The following is a 26166-nucleotide window of genomic DNA, read 5'->3' on the forward strand; positions in this document are numbered from 1 at the left end:
TCCTGTCTGCAGCCACCACTAATGGGAGCTCCCTGTATACTGAGATATTCTACATGATAATATCCTGTCTGCAGCCACCACTAGGGGGAGCTCCCTGTATACTGAGATATTCTACATGATAATATCCTGTCTACAGCCACCACTAGGGGGAGCTCCCTGTATACAGAGATACTCTACATGATAAGATCCTGTCTGCAGCCACCACTAGGGGGAGCTTCCTGTATACAGAGACACATGATAAGATCCTGTCTGCTGCCACCACTAGGAGGAGCTGCGTGCATATTTAAAAGTCTAATAGATAACTGACAGCATTAGTTACACAGGAATTTTGCACCCATAGAATTTTGTAGCTATACATTTTTCTACTTTGTTGCATAATCTCCCATTTATGTAAATGTATAAACTGTGGAGAAAGTAATCTCTTTTGGTGACACCTTTTCTGTATGGTTAATATTAAGAAGCACAACCCAAAAGATAGCACAGATTCCTGCAGTTGGTCCATGGGCTCCTACTTTATTATATGCCCTCTGCACCAGAAGCCCTGGGGTCATGATCTATATAACTAAAGTTATGCTCAAAAGTTTACATACCCACGCAGAAATTTTGCTTTCTTGGCCTTTTTTCAGAGAATATGAATGATAACACCAAAACTTTTTCTCCACTCATGGTTAGTGGTTGGATGAAGCCATTTATTGTCAAACTACTGTGTTTTCTCTTTTTAAATCATAATGACAACCCAAAACATCCAAATGACCCTGATCAAAAGTTCACAGAGGTCAGGAGACTGAGATGGCCACTCCAGAACCTTCACTTTGTTCTGCTGTAGCCAATGACAGGAAGACTTGGCCTTGTGTTTTAGATTGTTATCATGTTGGAACGTCCAAGTACTTCCCATGCGCAGCTTCCGGGCTGATGATTACAAATTTTCCTCCAGTATTTGCTGATAACGTGCTGCATTCATTTTTCCTTCAACTCTGACCAAGTTTCCTGTGCCAAAACATCAGCGATCCACCTCTGTTATGAACAGGTAATACAGAACCACAATGGACCTTGAAGTTCAGAGCACACAAGGTGACCTGACATTTACCAAAAACATAGGAAGAGCTCTGAGACGTGGAAACTCTACTGACCGCAATCCCTAATCCTAACACACCACACTAGAGGTAGCCGTGGATTGCGCCTAACGCTCCCTATGCAACTCGGCACAGCCTGAGAAACTAACTAGCCCTGAAGATAGAAAAACAAGCCTACCTTGCCTCAGAGAAATTCCCCAAAGGAAAAGGCAGCCCCCCACATATAATGACTGTGAGTAAAGATGAAATACATACACAGAGATGAAATAGATTTAGCAAAGTGAGGCCCGACTTACTGAATAGACCGAGGATAGGAAAGATAGCTTTGCGGTCAACACAAAAGCCTACAAACAACCACGTAGAGGGGCAAAAAGACCCTCCGCACCGACTAACGGTACGGAGGTGCTCCCTCTGCGTCTCAGAGCTTCCAGCAAGCAAGAAAAACCAATATAGCAAGCTGGACAGAAAATATAGCAAACAAAAATAACACAAGCAGAATTTAGCTTATGCAGGATAGAGAGGCCACAGGAACGATCCAGGAGGAAGCAAGACCAATACTAGAACATTGACTGGAGGCCAGGATCAAAGCACCAGGTGGAGTTAAATAGAGCAGCACCTAACGACTTAACCTCATCACCTGAGGAAGGAAACTCAGAAGCCGCAGTACCACTCTCATCCACCAAAGGAAGCTTATAGACAGAACCAGCCGCAGTACCACTCACGACCACAGGAGGGAGCTTGGCCACAGAATTCACAACACACCTCCATGCTTTACAGTAGGAATGGTGTTCCTTTCATCATAGGCCTTGTTGACCTCTCTCCAAATAGTTGTGGCCAAAAAGTTCAATTTTGGTCTCATCACTCCAAATTACCTTGTTCCAGAAGTTTTGAGACTTGTCTCTGTGCTGTTTTACGTATTGTAGGGGAGATACTGTGTGGCATTTGCGCAGTAATGGCTTTCTTCTGGCGACTCCACCATGCAGCCCATTTTTCTTCAAGTTCCTCCTTATTGTGCATCTTGAAACAGCCACACCGCTAGTTTTCAGAGAGTCCTGTATTTCAGCTGATGTCATTTGTGGGTTTTTCTTTGCATCCCGAACAATTTTCCTGGCAGTTGTGGATGACATTTTTGTTGTTCTGCCTGACCATGGTTTTGTTTTTACAGAGCCCCTGATTTTCCATTTGTTAATCACAGTGTGAACGCTGCTGACTGGCATTATCACTTCCTTTGATATCTTTTTGTATCCCTTTCCTGTTCTATACAGGGCAACTACCTTTTCCCGTAGATCCAGTGACAATTCTTTTGCTTTCCCCATGACTCACAATCCAGAAAAGTCAGTGGCTGGATGAAAGATGCAAGAGTCTGTCTGGATCCCAGAAACTCACTCAGCTTTTATGCACACACTGATTACAAGCAAACAGGTCACAGGTGAGGATGTTACCTTTAGTAGCCACTCAAACCCATTTGTGTCAACTTCTGTGCATGTTATCAGGCCAAAATCACCAGGGTAAGTGAACATTTGATCAGGGTCATTTGGATGTTTTGGGTTGCCATTATGATTTAAAAAGAGAAAACACAGTAGTCTGACAATAAATGGCTTCACCCAACCACTAACCATGAGTGGAGAAAAAGTTTTGGTGTTATCATTCATATTCTCTGAAAAAAGACCAAGAAAGCAAAAATTCTGCCGGGGTATGTAAACTTTTGAGCACAACTGTATCTGCCATACAGAATAAATTTTATGTGCACAAAAAGTGACCCACATAGTATAATAATGTAACTTTATAATATTACTGTGCTCTTATGTGAGCATCTTTGACCCTAGAATTGTACCAGGACCCAGTTGTGACTGCAATTTTCCCTTATTTTTTCTTCAACAAAGCTCCATGTCCTTTATTTCCATTGACACCGCCAAGAGTTACACAATTAAATTGGGTCTGATTGTGGCCACCACTAGGGGGCGCTCACTGTAAACAGTTCCATGAGAGCTCTATAGATTCATATGCAGGGAGCTCCCCCTAGTGGTGACCTAAGGCAGACAAAATTGATAATGGCTGTGTGAAACATTTTATCCAAAAAGTTTAAATAATAAAATGAAAAATATCATATGCAAATGATAAATGCAGTCACATAAACATATAGGAAATGATTGGAACAAAAAGTAGGAAAAAAATATCTTTATCAATGGAAAAGTTGATGGATTTTTTGCATTTTAAATACTGAGCTCTAATATTATGAATTATATTCAAGGCGCAGTAATGACGACAAATGGAAAAAAATAAGCACAAAAACTCAGCAGAGGCGCACAGCAGTGAAGATGAAGGCTACATATTTGCCAACAGTCTCGATCTTCATAGAACTGACCTTCAAACCAGACCACAAAACTAAAAGGATTGATAAAATAAAGTATTCAGGGTCTTTCCAGAACACACATGAAGTTGATTTTCTACTAAAAATAATGACACTTTTTTAACCTACATTTTGTATTTTTTCTGCTGCTGTTACCTGGGTGTTGTGCTTGCTAGAACATGTAAACATTTCACGATTAGCTCGCAATGTGCACTGTCCCTGCTCCATGTTATTACTCGATTCTTGTGCTGTGATATCGGTTTCCCCGTTACTGGGAGGTTGCACTTACACAGTGATCTTACCTGTGTGCAGTATTTCTGTGCACGATGGACAGTGACATCACTGTGTGCATTATCGTTATTCTGAAGCTTCATTATGTGCATCATGCCACTATTGGGACATCGTTGTGGGTTTTATCCCACATGGGTTTTATATTTATTTTATTCTGGTAATATGACAGTGTGCAAATTGTCCCTTTTCTGTGACATCACTATGTGCATTATTCCTGTGCTATACCATCACTGTGTGCACTATTTCTGTGCTATACATCAGTGTTTGCACTATGCCATGCTATACCATCACTGTGTGCACACTTCTGTGCTATACCATCACTGTGTGCATGTGCAGTATTCCTGTGCTATACCATCACTGTATGCACTATTCCTATGCTATAACATCACTGTGTTCACTAATACTGCGCTATACCATCACTGTGTGCACTATTCCTGTGCTATGTCATCACTGTGTGCACTATGCCTCTGCTAAGCCATCACTGTGTGCACTGTGCCTGCGCTATGCCATCACTGTGTGCACTACGCCTGTGCTATGCCATCACTGTGTGCACTATTGCTGTGCTATACCATCACTGTGTGCAGTATTCCTGTGCTATCCTATCACTGTGTGCACTATTCCTGTGCTATACCATCACTGTGTGCATGTGCACTATTCCTGTGCTATACCATCACTGTGTGCACTATGCCTGTGTTATGCCATCACTCTGTGCACTATTCCAGTGCTGTACCATCAATGTGTGCACTATTTCTGTGTTATACCATCACTGTGTGCACTATTCCTGTGCTATACCATCACTGTGTGAACTATGCCTGTGCTATTCCATCACTGAGTACACTATTCTTGTGCACTATGCCTGTGCTATACCATCACTGTGTGCACTATGCCGGTGCTATACCATCACTGTGTACACTATTCCTGTGCACTATGACTGTGCTATACCATCACTTTGTGCACTACACCTGTGCTATATACCATCACTATGTGCACTACACCTGTGCTATATACCATCACTATGTGCACTACACCTGAGCTATACCATCACTGTGCGCACTATTTCTGTGCTATACCATCACTGTGTGCACTACACCTGTGCTATACCATCACTGTATGTACTATTCCTGTGCAATGCTAAACTGTGTGCAATATTCTTGTGCTATGACATCACTGTGTGCACTATCCCAGTGCTTTGACATCATTGTATTATTTCTGCACTATGACATCACTTTATGCTCTATCCTAGTGCTGTGATATCACTGTCTGCACTATCCCGACACTGTGACATCACTGTGTGCATCATTTCTGTATTTAGACATCACTGTGCACATTATTCTTGTGCACCAGGGAGACCAAAATAATCCTAACCCCCTTATGTCTACGTGCTGTTGAAGGAGGTCAGGGTGAAAGAAGATTTGTTTTGAGGTTCCTCATGATCTCTGAGATGCTGATGGCAGAGGCAGCTTTGCCTTTATAGCATGGGTGGAATGCCTCAGCGAACAGCGTGCAAGAACATGATCCCTTCAGCTGCTCTGATAACCTCCAGAGGTGGCTGGTAACCAAGGCAACTAGCAACAAATTAAAGGATTAAAAAAATATCTCCAGAAAGCAAATTGCAAAATTACTTGTTTATCCCCATTTCACAAGTTGAGACGACGCCTTTACGTTTTAGTTATTTTTCATTGAGAATTCTAAATATTTCTCATTCAGTACAAGACAAAATGATGAAAAGTGACGAGACGGTGACATCACACACAAGCTTCTTTATGAGCCACATAGTGACCCCAGGGATAAACGATCGTGCTGCATCAGATATTCAGGATTAGAAATGAAACTTTACACATAGTGACCCTGGTAACCAACGATCGCGCTGCATCAGATATTAGAAATGAAACTTTACACATAGTGACCCTGGGGATAAACGATCGCGCTGCATCAGATATTTAGGATTAGAAATGAAACGATACACATAGTGACCCTGGGAACCATCGATCGTGCTGCATCAGATATTAGAAATGAAACTTTACACATAGTGACCCTGGGAACCAACGATTGCGCTGCATCAGATATTAGAAATGAAACTTTACACATAGTGACCCTGGGGATAAACGATCGTGCTGCATCAGATATTAGAAATGAAACTTTACACATAGTGACCCTGGGGATAAACGATCGCGCTGCATCAGATATTCAGGATTAGAAATGAAACGATACACATAGTAACCCTGGGAACCAACGATCGTGCTGCATCAGATATTAGAAATGAAACTTTACACATAGTGACCCTGGGAACCAACGATCGTGCTGCATCAGATATTCAGGATTAGAAATGAAACTTTACACATAGTGACCCTGGGAACCAACAATCGTGCTGCATCAGATATTCAGGATTAGAAATGAAACTTTACACATAGTGACCCTGGGAACCAACGATCGTGCTGCATCAGATATTAGAAATGAAACTTTACACATAGTGACCCTGGGAACCAACGATCGCGCTGCATCAGATATTCAGGATTAGAAATGAAACTTTACACATAGTGACCCTGGGAACCAACGATCGTGCTGCATCAGATATTAGAAATGAAACTTTACACATAGTGACCCTGGGAACCAACGATCGCGCTGCATCACATATTCAGGATTAGAAATGAAACTTTACACATAGTGACCCTGGGAACCAAAGATCGTGCTGCATCAGATATTCAGGATTAGAAATGAAACTTTACACATAGTGACCCTGGGAACCAACGATCGTGCTGCATCAGATATTCAGGATTAGAAATGAAACGTTACACATAGTGACCCTGGGAACAAACGATCGTGCTGCATCAGATATTCAGGATTAGAAATTAAACGATACACATAGTGACCCTGGGAACAAACGATCGCGCTTGCATCAGATATTCAGGATTAGAAATGAAACTTTACACATAGTGACCCTGGGAACAAACGATCGTGCTGCATCAGATATTCAGGATTAGAAATGAAACGATACACATAGTGACCCTGGTAACCAACGATCGCGCTGCATCAGATATTCAGGATAAGAAATGAAACGATACACATAGTGACCCTGGTAACCAACGATCACGCTGCATCAGATATTAGAAATGAAACTTTACACATAGTGACCCTGGGGATAAACGATCGCGCTGCATCAGATATTTAGGATTAGAAATGAAACGATACACATAGTGACCCTGGGAACCAACGATCGCGCTGCATCAGATATTAGAAATGAAACTTTACACATAGTGACCCTGGGAACCAACGATCGTGCTGCATCAGATATTCAGGATTAGAAATGAAACTTTACACATAGTGACCCTGGGAACCAACGATCGCGCTGCATCAGATATTAGAAATGAAACTTTACACATAGTGGCCCTGGGAACCAACGATCGTGCTGCATCAGATATTCAGGATTAGAAATGAAACTTTACACATAGTGACCCTGGGAACCAACGATCGCGCTGCATCAGATATTAGAAATGAAACTTTACACATAGTGACCCTGGGAACCAACGATCGCGCTGCATCAGATATTAGAAATGAAACTTTACACATAGTGACCCTGGGAACCAACGATCGCGCTGCATCAGATATTAGAAATGAAACTTTACACATAGTGACCCTGGGAACCAACGATCGTGCTGCATCAGATATTCAGGATTAGAAATGAAACTTTACACATAGTGACCCTGGGAACCAACGATCGCGCTGCATCAGATATTAGAAATGAAACTTTACACATAGTGGCCCTGGGAACCAACGATCGTGCTGCATCAGATATTCAGGATTAGAAATGAAACTTTACACATAGTGACCCTGGGGATAAACGATCGTGCTGCATCAGATATTCAGGATTAGGGCTTGTTTTCACTTGCGAGGAACACGTCCGTGCCTCGCATGTGGAAACGAAGCTCTGGCGCCGGCACTGTGGAGCAGAGCGTGCGGCCGCATAGCAACACATGGAGCCGCACGCTCCGCTCCGGAGTGCCGGCACCAGAGCTTCGTTTCCACATGCGAGACACGGACGTGTTCCTCGCAAGTGAAAACAAGCCCTTAGAAATGAAACGATACACATTGTGACCCTGGGAATCAACAATCCCGCTGCATCAGATATTAGAAATGAAGATTTACACATTGTGCAAAAAAAAAACAGATCGCCCTATGGCTTCCCAGCTGAAGAAAAACTACAACTCCCATCATGCGTTAGTAATAGTTTTGCTACAGGTTGGAAATCAATGACATCTTAAAAAAAAAAAAAAAAAAAGAAAAAAACTGAAAAAAGGTTCCGAGGCTACCTATTCCACTGTTGGGTGGCACTAGAGGGTGTGATATAATCACTCCTTACTGATTTCCTGGGGGCAGGCTAATGTATAGAGTAAGTTAGCAATTTTTAGAGATTTTGAGGTTCCTCATGGGTGGATCTGGGGGCGGAGCTTATCCAATAAATTGTTACCATAAATGGAAAAGAAAGAAAAATCACAACTGAGATTCTAAAAAAAAAAAAACAACAACCACAAAAGATTCTACTTGACTAGAGCAATCATTAAATAAAGTCCACAAATTGAATTAATTAATACTTTGGTTTGAAAGACAAAATCCCATGAAATGACATAAACAAAGTGCGCCCTCTTTGTCGTTAAAGGGGTGGTACAAGATTAGTAAAACATGGCTGCTCTCTTCCCAAAAAAAACAAAAAAAACAACAGCACCGCCCTTGTAGTATAGGTTATATCTGGTGGTGGTGATCTGCAGTACAGCATACAACCTGTGGACAAGGGTGGCACTGTTTTGGGATTTTAAGAAAAGCAGCTGTTTACCGTCCCTTTAATTTTATGAGATTGGGAATGAAAGTACTATGATTTCACTTCTGGATTATGGGCCCCAAGCAACATGGAGAATTTGTAGGAAGAGTTCTGTGTACAAGAAAACATCGCTAAGACAATGACACTGCAGCATTTCATGTTTTTTGGAGGTTTCTTGCTCTTGTATCAAGTGGCGTTGTCTTCTTCATCCAGCAGATAATTCAGCCTGATGACCGTGCTGATAAAGTCACCTAATTCTACAAAATCTGCCGTTATGATGTTGATCCCGCTTTCTCCCGGCTTCTGCGTCCGCACCCAATGCATCATGGAGGGGAGAGCGCTGCGGAGAAACAAAAACAGGAGCGTCAGCCACAGGACTCCATGACACTGGTGATAACAGCACAGACTCTTCCGATCAAGCTCACTGATGGAGCCTCAGTTAACTCACTCTGCAGCCAGCACTAGACAGTGCAATCCTGAGGTTATAGGAGGAAAACGCTGCAAAAATGTTAATGAAACTCAATTGCAAGAATCATTTCTAGCCCTAAATACATGCAGTTAAGTAAAAAAAAATAATAATGTCCTCAAAAAATGACAAATCAGAAATCTTGCGATTTTCACATTTGGTCGCTGGGTCTATTTTAGAGGTGAACTGTGACATTGCTCATCGTGAAGTTGTTACCTTTTATTGTAATCCTGCCTGTGATGATAATGAGGCTGCTGAAAAAAATAAATATTTTTTTGTGATTGGGTTTAAGAAAAAAAAAATTTCATCGTGTCTGTCTTACACTATTTCTTGCACCCTGAAGAGTTAACTGAGGATCTGTCAGTGAGCTCGTTCTGAGGGTTTGTTGGGCGAGTAATTAGCGACTCTTCTGTCACATGACTGTACGTATCGGATTATCAGCCGGATCACAAGACGCAGCATTGAGAGTCCTGGCGTCTCGTGCGGCTTATTTTTTCCTTGCGGATTTAGAGCAGTTTCACGCCCGCTCCTCGTCGCTGCTTTCAGTGCTTTTGTCTAAAAAATTTTTTGCAAATTTATTAAAAAAGAAAAAAACTGAAATATTCCATGGCCATAAGTATTCAGACCCTTTGCTCAGACACTCATATTTTAGTCGCAAGCCGTCCATTTCCTTGCGATCCTCCTTGAGATGGTCCTACTCCTTCCTAATTAACCCCCGGAGCGTTTTTCGGGTTTGCGTTTTTGTTTTTCCCTCCCCTCCTTCCCAGAGCCATAGCTTTTTTATTTTTCCGTCAATATGGCCATCTGAGGGCTTGTTTTTTTGTGGGACGAGTTGTACTTTTGAAAGCCACCATTGGTTTTACCATGTCTTTTACTAGAAAACGGGAAAAAAATTCCAAGTGCGGTGAAATTGCAAAAAAAATGCAATCCCACACTTGTTTTTGGTTTGGCTTTTTTGCTAGGTTCACTAAATGCTAAAACTGACCTGACATTATGATTCTCCAGGTCATTGCGAGTTCATAGACACCAAACAAGTCTAGGTTCTTTTTATCTAAGTGGTGAAAAAAAAATTCCAAAATGCGCAATTTTCCGATATGCGCAGCGTCTCCATTTTTCGGGATCTTGGGTTGGGTGAGGGCTTATTTTTTACGTGCCGAGCTGACGGTTTTAATGACACTTTCTTTTGATTGCCCGTTATTGCATTTTAATTGAACATTGCGGCGACCAAAAAAAACGTAATTCTGGCATTATGAATTTTTTTCTCGCTACGCTGTTTAGCGATCAGGTTAATCCTTTTTTTTTGACAGATCGGGCGATTCTGAACGCGGCAATACCAAATATGTGCAGGTTTGATTTTTTTTAAATTGTTTCATGTTGAATGGGGCGAAAGAGGGGTGATTTAAACTTTTATAGTTTTTAATTTTTTTTATATTTAATTTTTTTTTTTTTTTAACTTTTGCCACGCTTCAATAGCCTCTATGGGAGACTAGAAGCTGGCACAGCCTGATCGACTCTGCTACATAGGAGCGATGCTCAGATTGCCTCTATGTAGGAGAATTACAGCATTGCTATGAGCGCCGACCACAGGGTAGCGCTCACAGCAATCTGGCATCAACATCCATAGAGGTCTTCAGGACCACCAGAAGTCTTCCTAGACCTGGCTGTCCAGCCTAACTAAGCAATCGTGGGAGAAGAGCCTTGGTGAGAGAGGTAAAGAAGAACCCCAAGATCACTGTGGCTGAGCTCCAGAGATGCAGTAGGGAGATGGGAGGAAGTTCCACAAAGTCAGCTATCACTGCAGCCTCCACCAGTCAGGCCTTTATGGCAGAGTGGCCCGACGGAAGCCTCTCCTCAGTGCAAGACATATGAAAGCCGCATAGAATTTGCTAAACAACACATGAAGGATTCCCAGACTATGAGAAATAGGATTCTCTGGTCTGGTGAGATGAAGATAGACCTTTTTGGTGATAATTCTAAGCGGTATGTGTGGAGAAAACCAGGCACTGCTCATCACCTGCCCAATACAATCCCAACAGTGAAACATGGTGGAGGCAGCATCATGCTATCGGGGTGTTTTTCAGCTGCAGGGACAGGACGACTGGTTGTCATTGAAGGAACCATGAATGCAGCCAAGTACAGAGATCTCCTGGCTGAAAACGTGACCCTAAGCACACAGCTAAAATAACAAGAGTGGCTTCAGAACAACTCTGTGACCATTCTTGACTGGCCCAGCCAGAGCCCTGATGTCACGATTCACACCGTGACTGTCACCACTACGTCACGGATCGGGGTGACCTTAGGCCAACAGGCGGCCATCACATGTGCAGGGGGGCTTATCTTATTTATCCCTCCACTGCTCCAATGTGATGAAAACACACACAAGGCTCACATTGACCTCTTAGTTTACCGCAGGGGCTTATTTTAGTTATCCCACTGCTCTGCAATATCACACGAACTGCAGGGATTTATGTATATCCCACTTTACAGTTCCGCTTGAAAACTTGCAGCTCTCTGGCGCCCCCCTTACCCTCAGGTCAGATTAGGTACTGCACCTAGGGTAATTAGTCACCAGAAAGGCTGCCTGATATGTACTGGCTATTGGGCACGCTGCAGCGAGGCAATATAACTACTCCCACTCAGGCAGGAACAATAATTATAAACGCCGCCGTCGCTACAACGACTCCCAAAAGCGCAGGACAAGGTATGCTGCCACCAGCTTCGATTAACGGGTCCGAAGCTAACCCAAAACAGTAGCGTAATTCCCTTCAGAAGACTTAGGGTACGTTTTAGAGCAGGAGAACGAAAACTAGTAATTTATATATTTTACTCTGAAAGATTAGGCAGTGTTTATAAAAACATTACAAGGATGTTACAATAATAGATAATTGGAAATATGTACAAAGGTAATTATAAAATAACAGGGATTAAATGAGAAGTTTACACTTAAATGTGTTCAGATCATTTCAGGCAAATCTAGGCTAGTGGGCGGAGATCCAAATATCCCAGTGCATCAGGGCTGGAAGTAAGCGCTCCTCAGGTAAGACTGAAGGCTGGGTGAAGAGTAGAGACTTACACCTGGTCGGCTGTGACATCACTAAAAAGGGCTGATTCACTTAGACCGTCCCCTTTCCTCAGACTACAACTTTTAACAGCAATTCTTATAATTCTTGTATTTTCGCTCCCGAACATGTCAGAATCACAGCACACCGCTCATTCATCTTCTTTTACAATTGGCTTTCCATTGGTACCAAGTTTGGGCTAGTTGGGACACACAGTTCCGGAGAAATCCGTACTTTGTACCTGTTGGGATTAGAGGCTCATGCTTACAGTGGCTGACAGATCCGCCGATGGAGATTTGCAACATGGACTTATTATTTTCCTAGCCCAAATTGGTGGCCCAATATCTTACTATATTAGAACAAAGAACCTCCTGTCTTAAGAGAGAGATCAGACCAGTTTCAGCTGGAGGGAGATTTGTGCCTACACTAGCGCAATATAAATTCTTGTGGGGGGCCCACTAAGGATGAGTAAGTTGCCCAGACCCTGGAATTTACAGCTAGAGCAATAAAACCTCTTCTACACACACATTTCAGCAAGCAGAAACAAAGAGACAAGGGGGGTCAAAGGCCCACCATGGTGTGCTATCAGGGAAAACTAATAATCATATTGCATTTTGTACATTATCGTGACACCTGACCTAAACCCAATTGAGCATCTCTGGAGAGACCTGAAAATGGCGTCCACCAACGTTCACCATCCAACCTGACGGAACGAGAGAGGATCTGCAAGGAAGAATGGCCGAGGATCCCCAAATCCAGGGGTGAAAAACTTGTTGCATCATTCCCAAGAAGACTCATGGCTGTACTAGCTCAAAAGGTGCTTCTACCCAATACTGAGCAAAGGGGCTGAAGACTTCTGACCATGTGATTTCAGGGTTTCTTTTTTAATAAATTTATAAAAATTTCTACATTTCTGTTTTTTTCAGTCAAGATGGGGTGCAGAGTGTACATTAATGAGAAAAAATGAACTTTATAGAATTTACCAAATGGCTGCAATGAAAAAAAGAGTGAAAAATTTAAAGGAGTCTGAATACTTTCCGTACCCACTGTAAATAACAATACTGCACAGTACCACACAATGCCTCTATACCGCCATACAGTGCAGCCATCATCATTTACTGCACAGTACCAGACAATGCTTTTATACCGCCATACACTGCAGCCACCATCATACACTGCACAGTACCAGACAATGCTTCTATACCGCCATACAGTGCAGCCATCATCATATACTGCACAGTACCACACAATGCCTCTATACCGCCATACACTGCAGCCACCATCATATACTGCACAGTATCACACAATGCCTCTATACCGCCATACAGTGCAGCCACCATCATATACTGCACAGTACCACACAATGCCTCTATACCGCCATACAGTGCAGCCACCATCATATACTGCACAGTATCACACAATGCCTCTATACCGCCATACAGTGCAGCCACCATCATATACTGCACAGTACCACACAATGCCTCTATACCGCCATACACTGCAGCCACCATCATATACTGCACAGTATCACACAATGCCTCTATACCGCCATACAGTGCAGCCACCATCATATACTGCACAGTACCACACAATGCATCTATACCGCCATACAGTGCAGCCACCATCATATACTGCACAGTACCACACAATGCCTCTATACCGCCATACAGTGCAGCCACCATCATATACTGCACAGTACCACACAATGCCTCTATACCGCCATACAGTGCAGCCACCATCATATACTGCACAGTACTACACAATGCCTATATACCGCCATACAGTGCAGCCACCATCATATACTGCACAGTACCAGACAATGCTTCTATACTGCCATACAGTGCAGCCACCATCATATACTGCACAGTACCACACAATGCCTCTATACCGCCATACAGTGCAGCCACTATCATACACTGCACAGTACCACACAATGCCTCTATACCGCCATACAGTGCAGCCACTATCATACACTGCACAGTACCAGACAATGCTTCTATACCACCATACAGTGCAGCCACCATCATACACTGCACAGTACCACACAATGCCTCTATACCGCCATACAGTGCAGCCACTATCATACACTGCACAGTACCAGACAATGCTTCTATACCGCCATACAATGCAGCCACCATCATACACTGCACAGTACCACACAATGCCTCTATACCGCCATACAGTGCAGCCACTATCATACACTGCACAGTACCAGACAATGCCTCTATACCGCCATACAGTGCAGCCACTATCATACACTGCACAGTACCAGACAATGCCTCTATACCGCCATACAGTGCAGCCACTATCATACACTGCACAGTACCAGACAATGCCTCTATAATGCCATACACTGCAGCCACCATCATATACTGCACAGTACCACACAATGTGTCTATACCGCCATACAGTGCAGCCACTATCATACACTGCACAGTACCACACAATGCATCTATACCGCCATACAGTGCAGCCACTATCATACACTGCACAGTACCAGACAATGCCTCTATACCGCCATACAGTGCAGCCACCATCATACACTGCACAGTACCAGACAATGCTTCTATACCGCCATACAGTGCAGTCACTATCATACACTGCACAGTACCACACAATGCTTCTATACCGCCATACAGTGCAGCCATCATATACTGCACAGTACCACACAATGCATCTATACCGCCATACAGTGCAGCCACCATCATATACTGCACAGTACCACACAATGCCTCTATACCGCCATACAGTGCAGCCATCATATACTGCACAGTACCACACAATGCCTCTATACCGCCATACAGTGCACCCATCATATACTGCACAGTACCACACAATGCATCTATACCGCCATACAGTGCAGCCACCATCATATACTGCACAGTACCACACAATGCCTCTATACCGCCATACAGTGCACCCATCATATACTGCACAGTACCACACAATGCATCTATACCGCCATACAGTGCAGCCACCATCATATACTGCACAGTACCACACAATGCCTCTATACCGCCATACAGTGCACCCATCATATACTGCACAGTACCACACAATGCATCTATACCGCCATACAGTGCAGCCACCATCATACACTGCACAGTACCACACAATGACTCTATACCGCCATACAGTGCAGCCACCATCATATACTGCACAGTACCACACAATGCCTCTATACCGCCATACAGTGCAGCCACCATATACTGCATAGTGATAAGTGAATAGTTCATAAGAGTAACGGAGGAGAAGCCGTTGATGATTGTTCTTTTCTCACATGTAATTATTTCATCAGAACGATCAGCAGCAGACATAGAAAGTTCTATAACATTTATCTACATCACGTGCAATCATCATTAATAATGGGAAAATGCCGGGCGGCAAATCCACTCACTGATCACATCCATCCCCAGACACCAACATTAGTGCAGAATGTTATATAGAGGAAGTTAATTATCTACTGGAGATTCTCCGGAGGAAGCAAAGCAATAAATCACTGAATAAAACATATATACAGGAGACACCTCCATTGTATGGACAGAAAACAAGGGGCGCATGCTCCCCCTAGTGGTGCCTGCAGACAGGATCTTATCATGTATCTCTGTATACAGGGAGCTCCCCCTAGTGGTGGCTGCAGACAGGATCTTATCATGTATCTCTGTATACAGGGAGCTCCCCCTAGTGGTGGCTGCAGACAGGATCTTATCATGTATCTCTGTATACAGGGAGCTCCCCCTAGTGGTGACTGCGGACAGGATCTTATCATATATCTCTGTATACAGGGAGCTCCCCCTAGTGGTGGCTGCAGACAGGATCTTATCATGTATCTCTGTATACAGGGAGCTCCCCCTAGTGGTGGCTGCAGACAGAATCTTATCATGTATCTCCATATACAGGGAGCTCCCCCTAGTGGTGACTGCGGACAGGATCTTATCATATATCTCTGTATACAGGGAGCTCCCCCTAGTGGTGGCTGCAGACAGAATCTTATCATGTATCTCCATATACAGGGAGCTCCCCCTAGTGGTGGCTGCAGACAGAATCTTATCATGTATCTCCATATACAGGGAGCTCCCCCTAGTGGTGACTGCAGACAGGATCTTATGTATCTCTGTATACAGGGAGCTCCTCCTAGTGGTGGCTGCAGACAGAATCTTATCATGTATCTCTGTATACAGGGAGCTCCCCCTAGTGGTGACTGCAGACAGGATCTTATCATGTATCTGTATACAGGGAGCTCCCCCTAGTGGTGACTGCAGACAGGATCTTATGTATCTCTGTATACAGGGAGCTCCCCCTAATGGTGGCTGCAGACAGGATCTTATCATGTATCTCTGTATACAGGGAGCTCCTCCTAGTGGTGGCTGCAGACAGGATCTTATCATGTATCTCTGTATACAGGGAGCTCCCCCTAGTGGTGGCTGCAAACAGGATCTTATCATGTGTCTCTGTTTACAGGGAGCTCCTCCTAGTGGTGGCTGCAGACAGGATCTTATCATGTATCTCTGTATACAGGGAGCTCCCCCTAGTGGTGGCTGCAGACAGGATCTTATCATGTATCTCTGTATACAGGGAGCTCCCCCTAGTGGTGGCTGCAGACAGGATCTTATCATGTATCTCTGTATACAGGGAGCTCCCCCTAGTGGTGGCTGCAGACAGGATCTTATCATGTATCTCTGTATACAGGGAGCTCCCCCTAGTGGTGGCTGCAGACAGGATCTTATCATGTATCTCTGTATACAGCGAGCTCCCCCTAGTGGTGGCTGCAAACAGGATCTTATCATGTGTCTCTGTATACAGGGAGCTCCCCCTAGTGGTGGCTGCAGACAGGATCTTATGTATCTCTGTATACATGGAGCTCCTCCTAGTGGTGGCTGCAGACAGAATCTCATCATGTATCTCTGTATACAGGGAGCTCCCCCTAGTGGTGGCTGCAGACAGGATCTTATCATGTATCTCTGTATACAGGGAGCTCCTCCTAGTGGTGGCTGCAGACAGAATCTCATCATGTATCTCTGTATACAGGGAGCTCCCCCTAGTGGTGGCTGCAGACAGAATCTCATCATGTATCTCTGTATACAGGGAGCTCCTCCTAGTGGTGGCTGCAGACAGAATCTCATCATGTATCTCTGTATACAGGGAGCTCCCTCTAGTGGTGGCTGCAGACAGGATCTTATCATGTATCTCTGTATACAGGGAGCTCCTCCTAGTGGTGGCTGCAGACAGAATCTCATCATGTATCTCTGTATACAGGGAGCTCCTCCTAGTGGTGGCTGCAGACAGAATCTTATCATGTATCTCTGTATACAGGGAGCTCCTCCTAGTGGTGGCTGCAGACAGAATCTCATCATGTATCTCTGTATACAGGGAGCTCCCTCTAGTGGTGGCTGCAGACAGGATCTTATCATGTATCTCTGTGTACAGGGAGCTCCCCCTAGTGATGACTGCTAACAGGTTCTTATCATGTATCTCTGTATACAGGGAGCTCCCCCTAGTGGTGGCTGCAGACAGAATCTTATCATGTATCTCTGTATACAGGGAGCTCCCCCTAGTGGTGACTGCAGACAAGATCTTATCATGTATCTCTGTAATAATAATAATAATCTTTATTTTTATATAGCGCTAACATATTCCGCAGCGCTTTACAGTTTTGCATACATTATCATCGCTGTCCCCGATGGGGCTCACAATCTAAATTCCCTATCAGTATGTCTTTGTAAATGTGGGAGGAAACTGGAGTGCCCGGAGGAAACCCACGCAAACACGGGGAGAACATACAAACTCCTTGCAGATGGTGTCCAAGGTGGGATTAGAACCCAGGACTCCAGCGCTGCAAGGCTGCAGTGCTAACCACTGAGCCACCGTTTGTGTACGGGGCGCTACGTTCCAGGACAATTTTTATCTGCAGATACGGGGGACTGCAATGGGGTCCAATGTAGCACCCCGTACGCAAACGCCTATATGGCGGATTTTGAGCAAAATATCATTTACAAACAAGCACTTTTTCGCGAGAATGTAATTGTATGGAAACGCTACATTGATGATGTCTTTTATGTATATGGGGGGCTCTTCAGAGACACAATGCTCTTTAATCTCCTGAATACCTCTTGGCCTGGGATACAATTCACAATGGGCCATGATCCCTATCGTATCAACTACTTGGACACAATGGTGATCAAAGATCCTAGAGGAATCCTCTCTACCGATCTATATGTTAAGGAGACAGATCGGAACAGTATACTGCATTTCCATAGTCTCCTCTCCACAGCTACAAAACGGGCAATACCGAAATCTCAGTACCAGAGAGTAAGGCGTATTGTGTTGGATATAGATACACGACATCACAGGCTTAATGAGATGACTACAAAATTTAAAGAAAGGGGTTACCCCTCACAGGTGCTAACCGAATCTTATCATGCCCCTACAGGGTCAGCCAAACAATCCTTGAATCGGATTCCCTTTGTGCACAGCTTTATATAAGTCCATTCGGAAGAACTGGCACTTGTTATCAACCGCCTACCCAGATGTCCAGGAATTTCAAAATCCGTTCCTTCCATGTTTCAAAAGGGCACCAAACCTAAAGGACTCTTTAGTGAAAGCAGATATGGGCACGAAATCTAGTATACCGAAACAACGGTTCCTACAGAACCCAAGGAAAGGCACCTTTCCATGTTTGCATTGTATACAGTGCAACAATGTGCTCAAAGGTGATACGTTTACACACCCCTTTTCTGGGAAGCCATTCAATATTCGTGAGTCCTTTACCTGCGAATCATCATACGTAGAGTACCTAATCAAATGTCCCTGCGGCCTACTCAATGTAGGCGAAACATCCCAACCTATTCGTGACAGGATTTCTAAGTATAAATCCACTATAAGGTGTAAAAATCTTCTCCTTCCCATCCCTCACCATTTCATCTCGGTGGGCCACAATATAGCCCAACTAAAGGTACCTTCACACATAACGATTTCGTTAATGATATCGTTGCTTTTTGTGATGTAGCAACGATATCGTTAACGAAATCGTTATGCGTGACAGCGACCAACGATCAGGCCCCTGCTGGGAGATCGTTGGTCGCTGGGAATGATCAGGACCTTTATTTTGGTCGCTGATCACCCGCTGTCATCGCTGGATTGCCGATCCAGCAATGTGTTCACTGATAACCAGGGTAAATATCGGGTTACTAAGCGCAGGGCCGCGCTTAGTAACCCGATGTTTACCCTGGTTACCATTGTAAAAGTTAAAAAAACAAACCGTACATACTCACATTCCGGTGTCTGTCACGTCCCCCGGCGTCAGCTTCCCGCACTGACTGTCAGCGTCGGCCATAAAGCACAGCGGTGACGTCACCGCTGTGCTCTGCTTTACGGCCGGCGCTGACACAGTGCAGGGAAGCTGACGCAGGGGGACAGACACCGGAATCTAAGTATGTAGTGTTTATTTTTTTTTACTTTTACAATGGTAACCAGGGTAAACATCGGGTTACTAAGCGCGGCCCTGCGCTTAGTAACCCGATGTTTACCCTGGTTACCCGGGGACTTCGGGATCGTTGGTTGCTGGAGAGCGGTCTGTGTGACAGCTCTCCAGCGACCACACAACGACCTAAACAGCGACGCTGCAACGATCGGCATCGTTGCCTATATCGCTGCAGCGTCGCTAAATGTGACGGTACCTTAAGATTCCAGGTCATAGAGCATGTCCCACCCCCACGGCAAGGGGGCAACATGGTCCTCCTCCTTAAAAAAAAACCTGAGGCCTACTGGATTCATACCCTGGACACAATGAGCCCCAAGGGTCTGAATAGGGAATATGAACTGACGTCATTCTTGTAACATACAGACAGTAGGGTTCTTATAGGGAACGGTCATATGGGACTTTTATGAACATTGTATGTTTTCTGCCCACACAAGGCCACCATGTTACTATATGTAAAACTTCCTTTTATCGTAGGTTAGGTCCTCACGGTGTGGGTATACTTCTGTGGATTAGGGCATCTTATATGTGACGCTTGCACAGACATTATAAGATGATGTAAGCCCTAAGTCCATGTGATATACTAATATATGTTCTTCTATTATAGAGTCGTCTATACTAATGTCTGTGGATCTGGATATCTGTTGTGAATACTACCACCACTCTTCACTAGTGACGTCCCGATCTCTGCGTTATGCCCCTACCCACACTTCAGCGTCCATAGGACGACCACTACACCGCTCTATCCTGGATGAATCACTCGTATACCCTTCATTATAACTCCATGAGTCTCAGGATCCCGTTTCTTGACCCCGCCCATAATCGTCATGTGACTCTATGGACACTCCCACAGCCGACTTCCTTCATCACCGCCCCGGATTTCCACTTCCACCTGGGTTAGGAACGCGGCATCGATTATCATTCCCGTTACCGGCTTTTATTTAATAAGTTATAAATTTATTATGACCTTACATTGTTTGCTATGTTCTTTGTATATACTTTTGTTGTTGTTGTTATTTTGTTTGTCATTTTTTCCTTGTACTGACACAGATGTCTGTGTTTTTGTAGCAACCGATGAAGGTCACAATTGACCGAAACGTTTTCCTGTATTTACTACGATACATTTTTCCTGCTGCATCTTCCCTAAAGTTGAGTGCTCGGTCTCTTACTATTAACCTATATGGTTTGGGAACCTGTCCTTAGCACCCCTTCTCTAGTAGTGCTCACGGTTACATTTTCCATAAACTAGTGACTGTCAGGGTCTGACAGTCAATTCTCCAGGAATCCAGGAAAAACTGCACTACCCGATGGCAGGAGGCAATACTGCTGCACAGGAATCTCGCGGAGTCACAGCACTAAGCAGAGCCGACAGTTTGCTCTGTAGAGATTGGGTAGAGGGTCCCAGCTACTGCAGAATATGAAAGTGGGTTGTGCTGCTACAGTTGATGGGAGTGGGATGTGCTGCTGCTGCAGTGAGTGGAAGTGGAGGTGCTGCTGCAGTGAGTGGAAGCAGGGGGTGTTGGTGCAGGAAGTGTAAGGTAATACTGCAGTAAGTGGAAGTAGGGGTGCTAATGTAGTAAATAACAGTGGGGATGTTGTGGCAGTCAGAGGAAGTGGGATGCACTGCTGCACTAATTGGAAGTGGGTTGTGCTGCTGCAGTATGTTGAAGAGGGGTGTGCTCCTGCAGTATGAGGAAGTGGGGTGTGCTGCTGCAGTATGTGGCAGGGGGTGTGCCGCTGCAGTAAGTGGAAGTGGGGTGTACTCCTGCGGTATGAATAAGTGGGGTATGCTGCTGCAGTATGGGGAAGTGGGGTGTGCTGCTGCAGTATGTGGCAGGGGGTGTTCTGCTGCGGTAAGTGGAAGTGGGGTGTGCTGCTGCAGTATGTGGCAAGGGGTGTGCTGCTGCAGTAAGTGGAAGTGGAGGTGCTGCTGCAGTAAGTGGAAGTGGGGTGTGCTCCTGCAGTATATGGAAAGGGATGTGCTGCTGCAGTATACGGAAGTGGGGTGTGCTGCTGCATTATGCGAAAGTGGGGTGTGCTGCTGCAGTAAGTGGAAGTGGAGGTGCTGCTGCAGTAAGTGGAAGTGGAGGTGCTGCTGCAGTAAGTGGAAGTGGGATGTGCTCCTGCAGTATGTGGAAAGGGGTGTGCTTCTGCAGTATGTGGAAGTGGGGTATGCTGCTGCAGTAAGTGGAAGTGGAGGTGCTGCTGCAGTATGTGGAAGTGGTGGTGCTGCTGCAGTATGTGGAAGTGGAGGTGCTGCTGCAGTATGTGGAAGTGGAGGTGCTGCTGCAGTATGTGGAAGTGGAGGTGCTGCTGCAGTAAGTGGAGGTGCTGCTGCAGAAAGTGGAAGTGGAGGTGCTGCTGCAGTAAGTGGAGTGTTATGTTTGCTAATGACAGGTGTTATGAAGGCAATCCAGAAACACAGTGTGCTTAGCGATCAGAGCGCACACAGTGATCTGACAAATACCCAAAAATACAAGAACGAGCTCTGAGACGTGGAAACTCTGTAGACTGCACACCTGATCCTATCCTAAACACAACTAAAAGCGGCTGTGGATTGCGCCTAACAACTACCTAGGCAACTTGGCACAGCCTAAGAAACTAGCTAGCCTGAAGATAGAAAAATAGGCCTGACTTGCCCCAGAGAAATTCCCCAAAGGAAAAGGCAGCCCCCCACATATAATGACTGTGAGTAAGATGAAAAGACAAAACGTAGGGATGAAATAGATTCAGCAAAGTGGGGCCCGATATTCTAGGACAGAGCGAGGACAGTAAAGCGAACTTTGCAGTCTACAAAAAACCCTAAAGCAAAACCACGCAAAGGGGGCAAAAAAAACCCACCGTGCCGAACTAACGGCACGGCGGTACACCCTTTGCGTCTCAGAGCTTCCAGCAAAACAAAAGACAAGCTGGACAGAAAAAAAGCAACAAAAAAGCAAAAAGCACTTAGCTATACAGAGCAGCAGGTCACAGGAACAATCAGGAGAAGCTCAGATCCAACACTGAAACATTGACAAGGAGCAAGGATAGCAGTATCAGGCGGAGTTAAGTAATGAAGCAGTTAACGAGCTCACCAGAACACCTGAGGGAGGAAGCTCAGAAGCTGCAGTACCACTTGTGACCACAGGAGTGAATTCAGCCACAGAATTCACAACAGTACCCCCCCTTGAGGAGGGGTCACCGAACCCTCACCAGAGCCCCCAGGCCGACCAGGATGAGCCGCATGAAAGGCACGAACAAGATCGGAAGCATGAACATCAGAGGCAAAAACCCAGGAATTATCTTCCTGAGCATAACCCTTCCATTTAACCAGATACTGGAGTTTCCGTCTAGAAACACGAGAATCCAAAATCTTCTCCACAATATACTCCAATTCCCCCTCCACCAAAACCGGGGCAGGAGGCTCAACAGATGGAACCATAGGTGCCACGTATCTCCGCAACAACGACCTATGGAATACATTATGTATGGAAAAGGAGTCTGGGAGGGTCAAACGAAAAGACACAGGATTGAGAACCTCAGAAATCCTATGTGGACCAATAAAACGAGGTTTAAATTTAGGAGAGGAAACCTTCATAGGAATATGACGAGAAGATAACCAAACCAGATCCCCAACACGAAGTCGGGGACCCACACGGCGTCTGCGATTAGCGAAAAGTTGAGCTTTCTCCTGGGACAAGATCAAATTGTCCACTACCTGAGTCCAGATCTGCTGCAACCTATCCACCACAGAATCCACACCAGGACAGTCCGAAGACTCAACCTGTCCTGAAGAGAAACGAGGATGGAACCCAGAATTGCAAAAAAATGGAGAAACCAAGGTAGCCGAGCTGGCCCGATTATTAAGGGCGAACTCAGCCAACGGCAAAAAGGACACCCAATCATCCTGGTCTGCAGAAACAAAACATCTCAGATATGTTTCCAAGGTCTGATTGGTTCGTTCGGTCTGGCCATTAGTCTGAGGATGGAAAGCCGAGGAAAAAGACAAGTCAATGCCCATCCTACCACAAAAGGCTCGCCAGAACCTCGAAACAAACTGGGAACCTCTGTCAGAAACAATATTCTCAGGAATGCCATGCAACCGAACCACATGCTGAAAGAACAAAGGTACCAAATCAGAGGAGGAAGGCAATTTAGCCAAGGGCACCAGATGGACCATTTTAGAAAAGCGATCACAGACCACCCAAATGACTGACATCTTTTGAGAAACGGGAAGGTCAGAAATGAAATCCATCGAAATATGTGTCCAAGGCCTCTTTGGGACCGGCAAGGGCAAAAGCAACCCACTGGCACGAGAACAGCAGGGCTTAGCCCTAGCACAAATCCCACAGGACTGCACAAAAGTACGTACATCCCGTGACAGAGATGGCCACCAGAAGGATCTAGCCACTAACTCTCTGGTACCAAAGATTCCAGGATGACCAGCCAACACCGAACAATGAAGTTCAGAGATAAGTTTATTAGTCCACCTATCAGGGACGAACAGTTTCTCTGCTGGATAACGATCAGGTTTATTCGCCTGAAATTTTTGCAGCACCCGCCGCAAATCAGGGGAGATGGCAGACACAATGACTCCTTCCTTGAGGATACCCGCTGGCTCAGATAAACCCGGAGAGTCGGGCACAAAACTCCTAGACAGAGCATCCGCCTTCACATTTTTAGAGCCCGGAAGGTACGAAATCACAAAGTCGAAGCGGGCAAAAAATAACGACCAACGGGCCTGTCTAGGATTCAAGCGCTTGGCAGACTCGAGATAAGTCAAGTTCTTATGATCAGTCAATACCACCACGCGATGCTTAGCTCCTTCAAGCCAATGACGCCACTCCTCGAATGCCCACTTCATGGCCAGCAACTCTCGATTGCCCACATCATAATTACGCTCAGCGGGCGAAAACTTCCTGGAAAAGAAAGCACATGGTTTCATCACTGAGCAATCAGAACCTCTCTGTGACAAAACCGCCCCTGCTCCAATCTCAGAAGCATCAACCTCGACCTGGAACGGAAGAGAAACATCTGGCTGACACAACACAGGGGCAGAACAAAAACGACGCTTCAACTCCTGAAAAGCTTCCACAGCAGCAGAAGACCAATTAACCAAATCAGCACCCTTCTTGGTCAAATCGGTCAATGGTTTGGCAATGCTAGAAAAATTACAGATGAAGCGACGATAAATATTAGCAAAGCCCAGGAACTTTTGCAGACTTTTCAGAGATGTCGGCTGAATCCAATCCTGGATGGCTTGGACCTTAACTGGATCCATCTCGATAGTAGAAGGGGTAAAGATGAACCCCAAAAATGAAACCTTCTGCACACCAAAGAGACACTTTGATCCCTTCACAAACAAAGAATTAGCACGCAGGACCTGAAAAACCATTCTGACCTGCTTCACATGAGACTCCCAATCATCTGAGAAGATCAAAATGTAATCCAAGTAAACAATCAGGAATTTATCCAGATACTCACGGAAGATGTCATGCATAAAAGACTGAAACACAGATGGAGCATTGGCAAGTCCGAACGGCATCACTAGATACTCAAAATGACCCTCGGGCGTATTGAATGCAGTTTTCCATTCATCTCCTTGCCTGATTCTCACCAGATTATACGGACCACGAAGATCTATCTTAGTGAACCAACTAGCCCCCTTAATCCGAGCAAACAAGTCAGATAACAATGGCAAGGGATACTGAAATTTAACAGTGATCTTATTAAGAAGGCGGTAATCAATACACGGTCTCAGCGAACCATCCTTCTTGGCTACAAAGAAGAACCCTGCTCCCAGTGGTGATGACGATGGGCGAATATGTCCCTTCTCCAGGGATTCCTTCACATAACTGCGCATAGCGGCGTGTTCGGGCACGGATAAATTAAATAATCGACCTTTAGGGAATTTACTACCAGGAATCAAATTGATAGCACAATCACAATCCCTATGCGGAGGTAGGGCATCGGACTTGGGCTCTTCAAATACATCCTGATAATCAGACAAGAACTCTGGGACCTCAGAAGGGGTGGATGACGAAATCGACAAAAATGGAACATCACCATGTACCCCCTGACAACCCCAGCTGGATACCGACATGGAATTCCAATCCAATACTGGATTATGGGTTTGTAGCCATGGCAACCCCAACACGACCACATCATGCAGATTATGCAACACCAGAAAGCGAATAACTTCCTGATGTGCAGGAGCCATGCACATGGTCAGCTGGGCCCAGTATTGAGGTTTATTCTTGGCCAAAGGTGTAGCATCAATTCCTCTCAATGGAATAGGACACCGCAAAGGCTCCAAGAAAAACCCACAACGTTTAGCATAATCCAAATCCATCAGATTCAGGGCAGCGCCCGAATCCACAAACGCCATGACAGAAAACGACGACAAAGAGCATATCAAGGTAATGGACAGAAGGAATTTGGACTGTACAGTACCAATGACGGCAGACCTAGCGGACCGCTTAGTGCGCTTAGGACAATCAGAAATAGCATGAGTGGAATCACCACAGTAGAAACACAGACCATTCAGACGTCTGTATTCCTGCCGTTCAACTCTAGTCATAGTCCTATCGCACTGCATAGGCTCAGGTTTAACCTCAGGCAGTACCGCCAAATGGTGCACAGATTTACGCTCGCGCAA

General features: G+C 45.0%; 1 protein-coding gene across 1 annotated transcript in view; it reads right to left on the reverse strand.

Annotated features, from left to right (window-relative positions):
- Nucleotides 1-7745: 7745 nt before the first annotated feature.
- The window catches only part of PLCXD3 (phosphatidylinositol specific phospholipase C X domain containing 3), a 99783-nt gene continuing 81362 nt past the window's right edge, over nt 7746-26166 (reverse strand). The window contains exon 3 of the mRNA XM_069745336.1: nt 7746-8867. Within this exon, the coding sequence (XP_069601437.1) occupies nt 8714-8867 (154 nt within the window). The 3' untranslated portion in view covers nt 7746-8713. The remainder of the gene's footprint in view (nt 8868-26166) is intronic.

The sequence above is a fragment of the Ranitomeya imitator genome, chromosome 1 (assembly GCF_032444005.1).
Source record: "Ranitomeya imitator isolate aRanImi1 chromosome 1, aRanImi1.pri, whole genome shotgun sequence".
NCBI classification, from domain to species: Eukaryota; Metazoa; Chordata; class Amphibia; order Anura; family Dendrobatidae; genus Ranitomeya; species Ranitomeya imitator.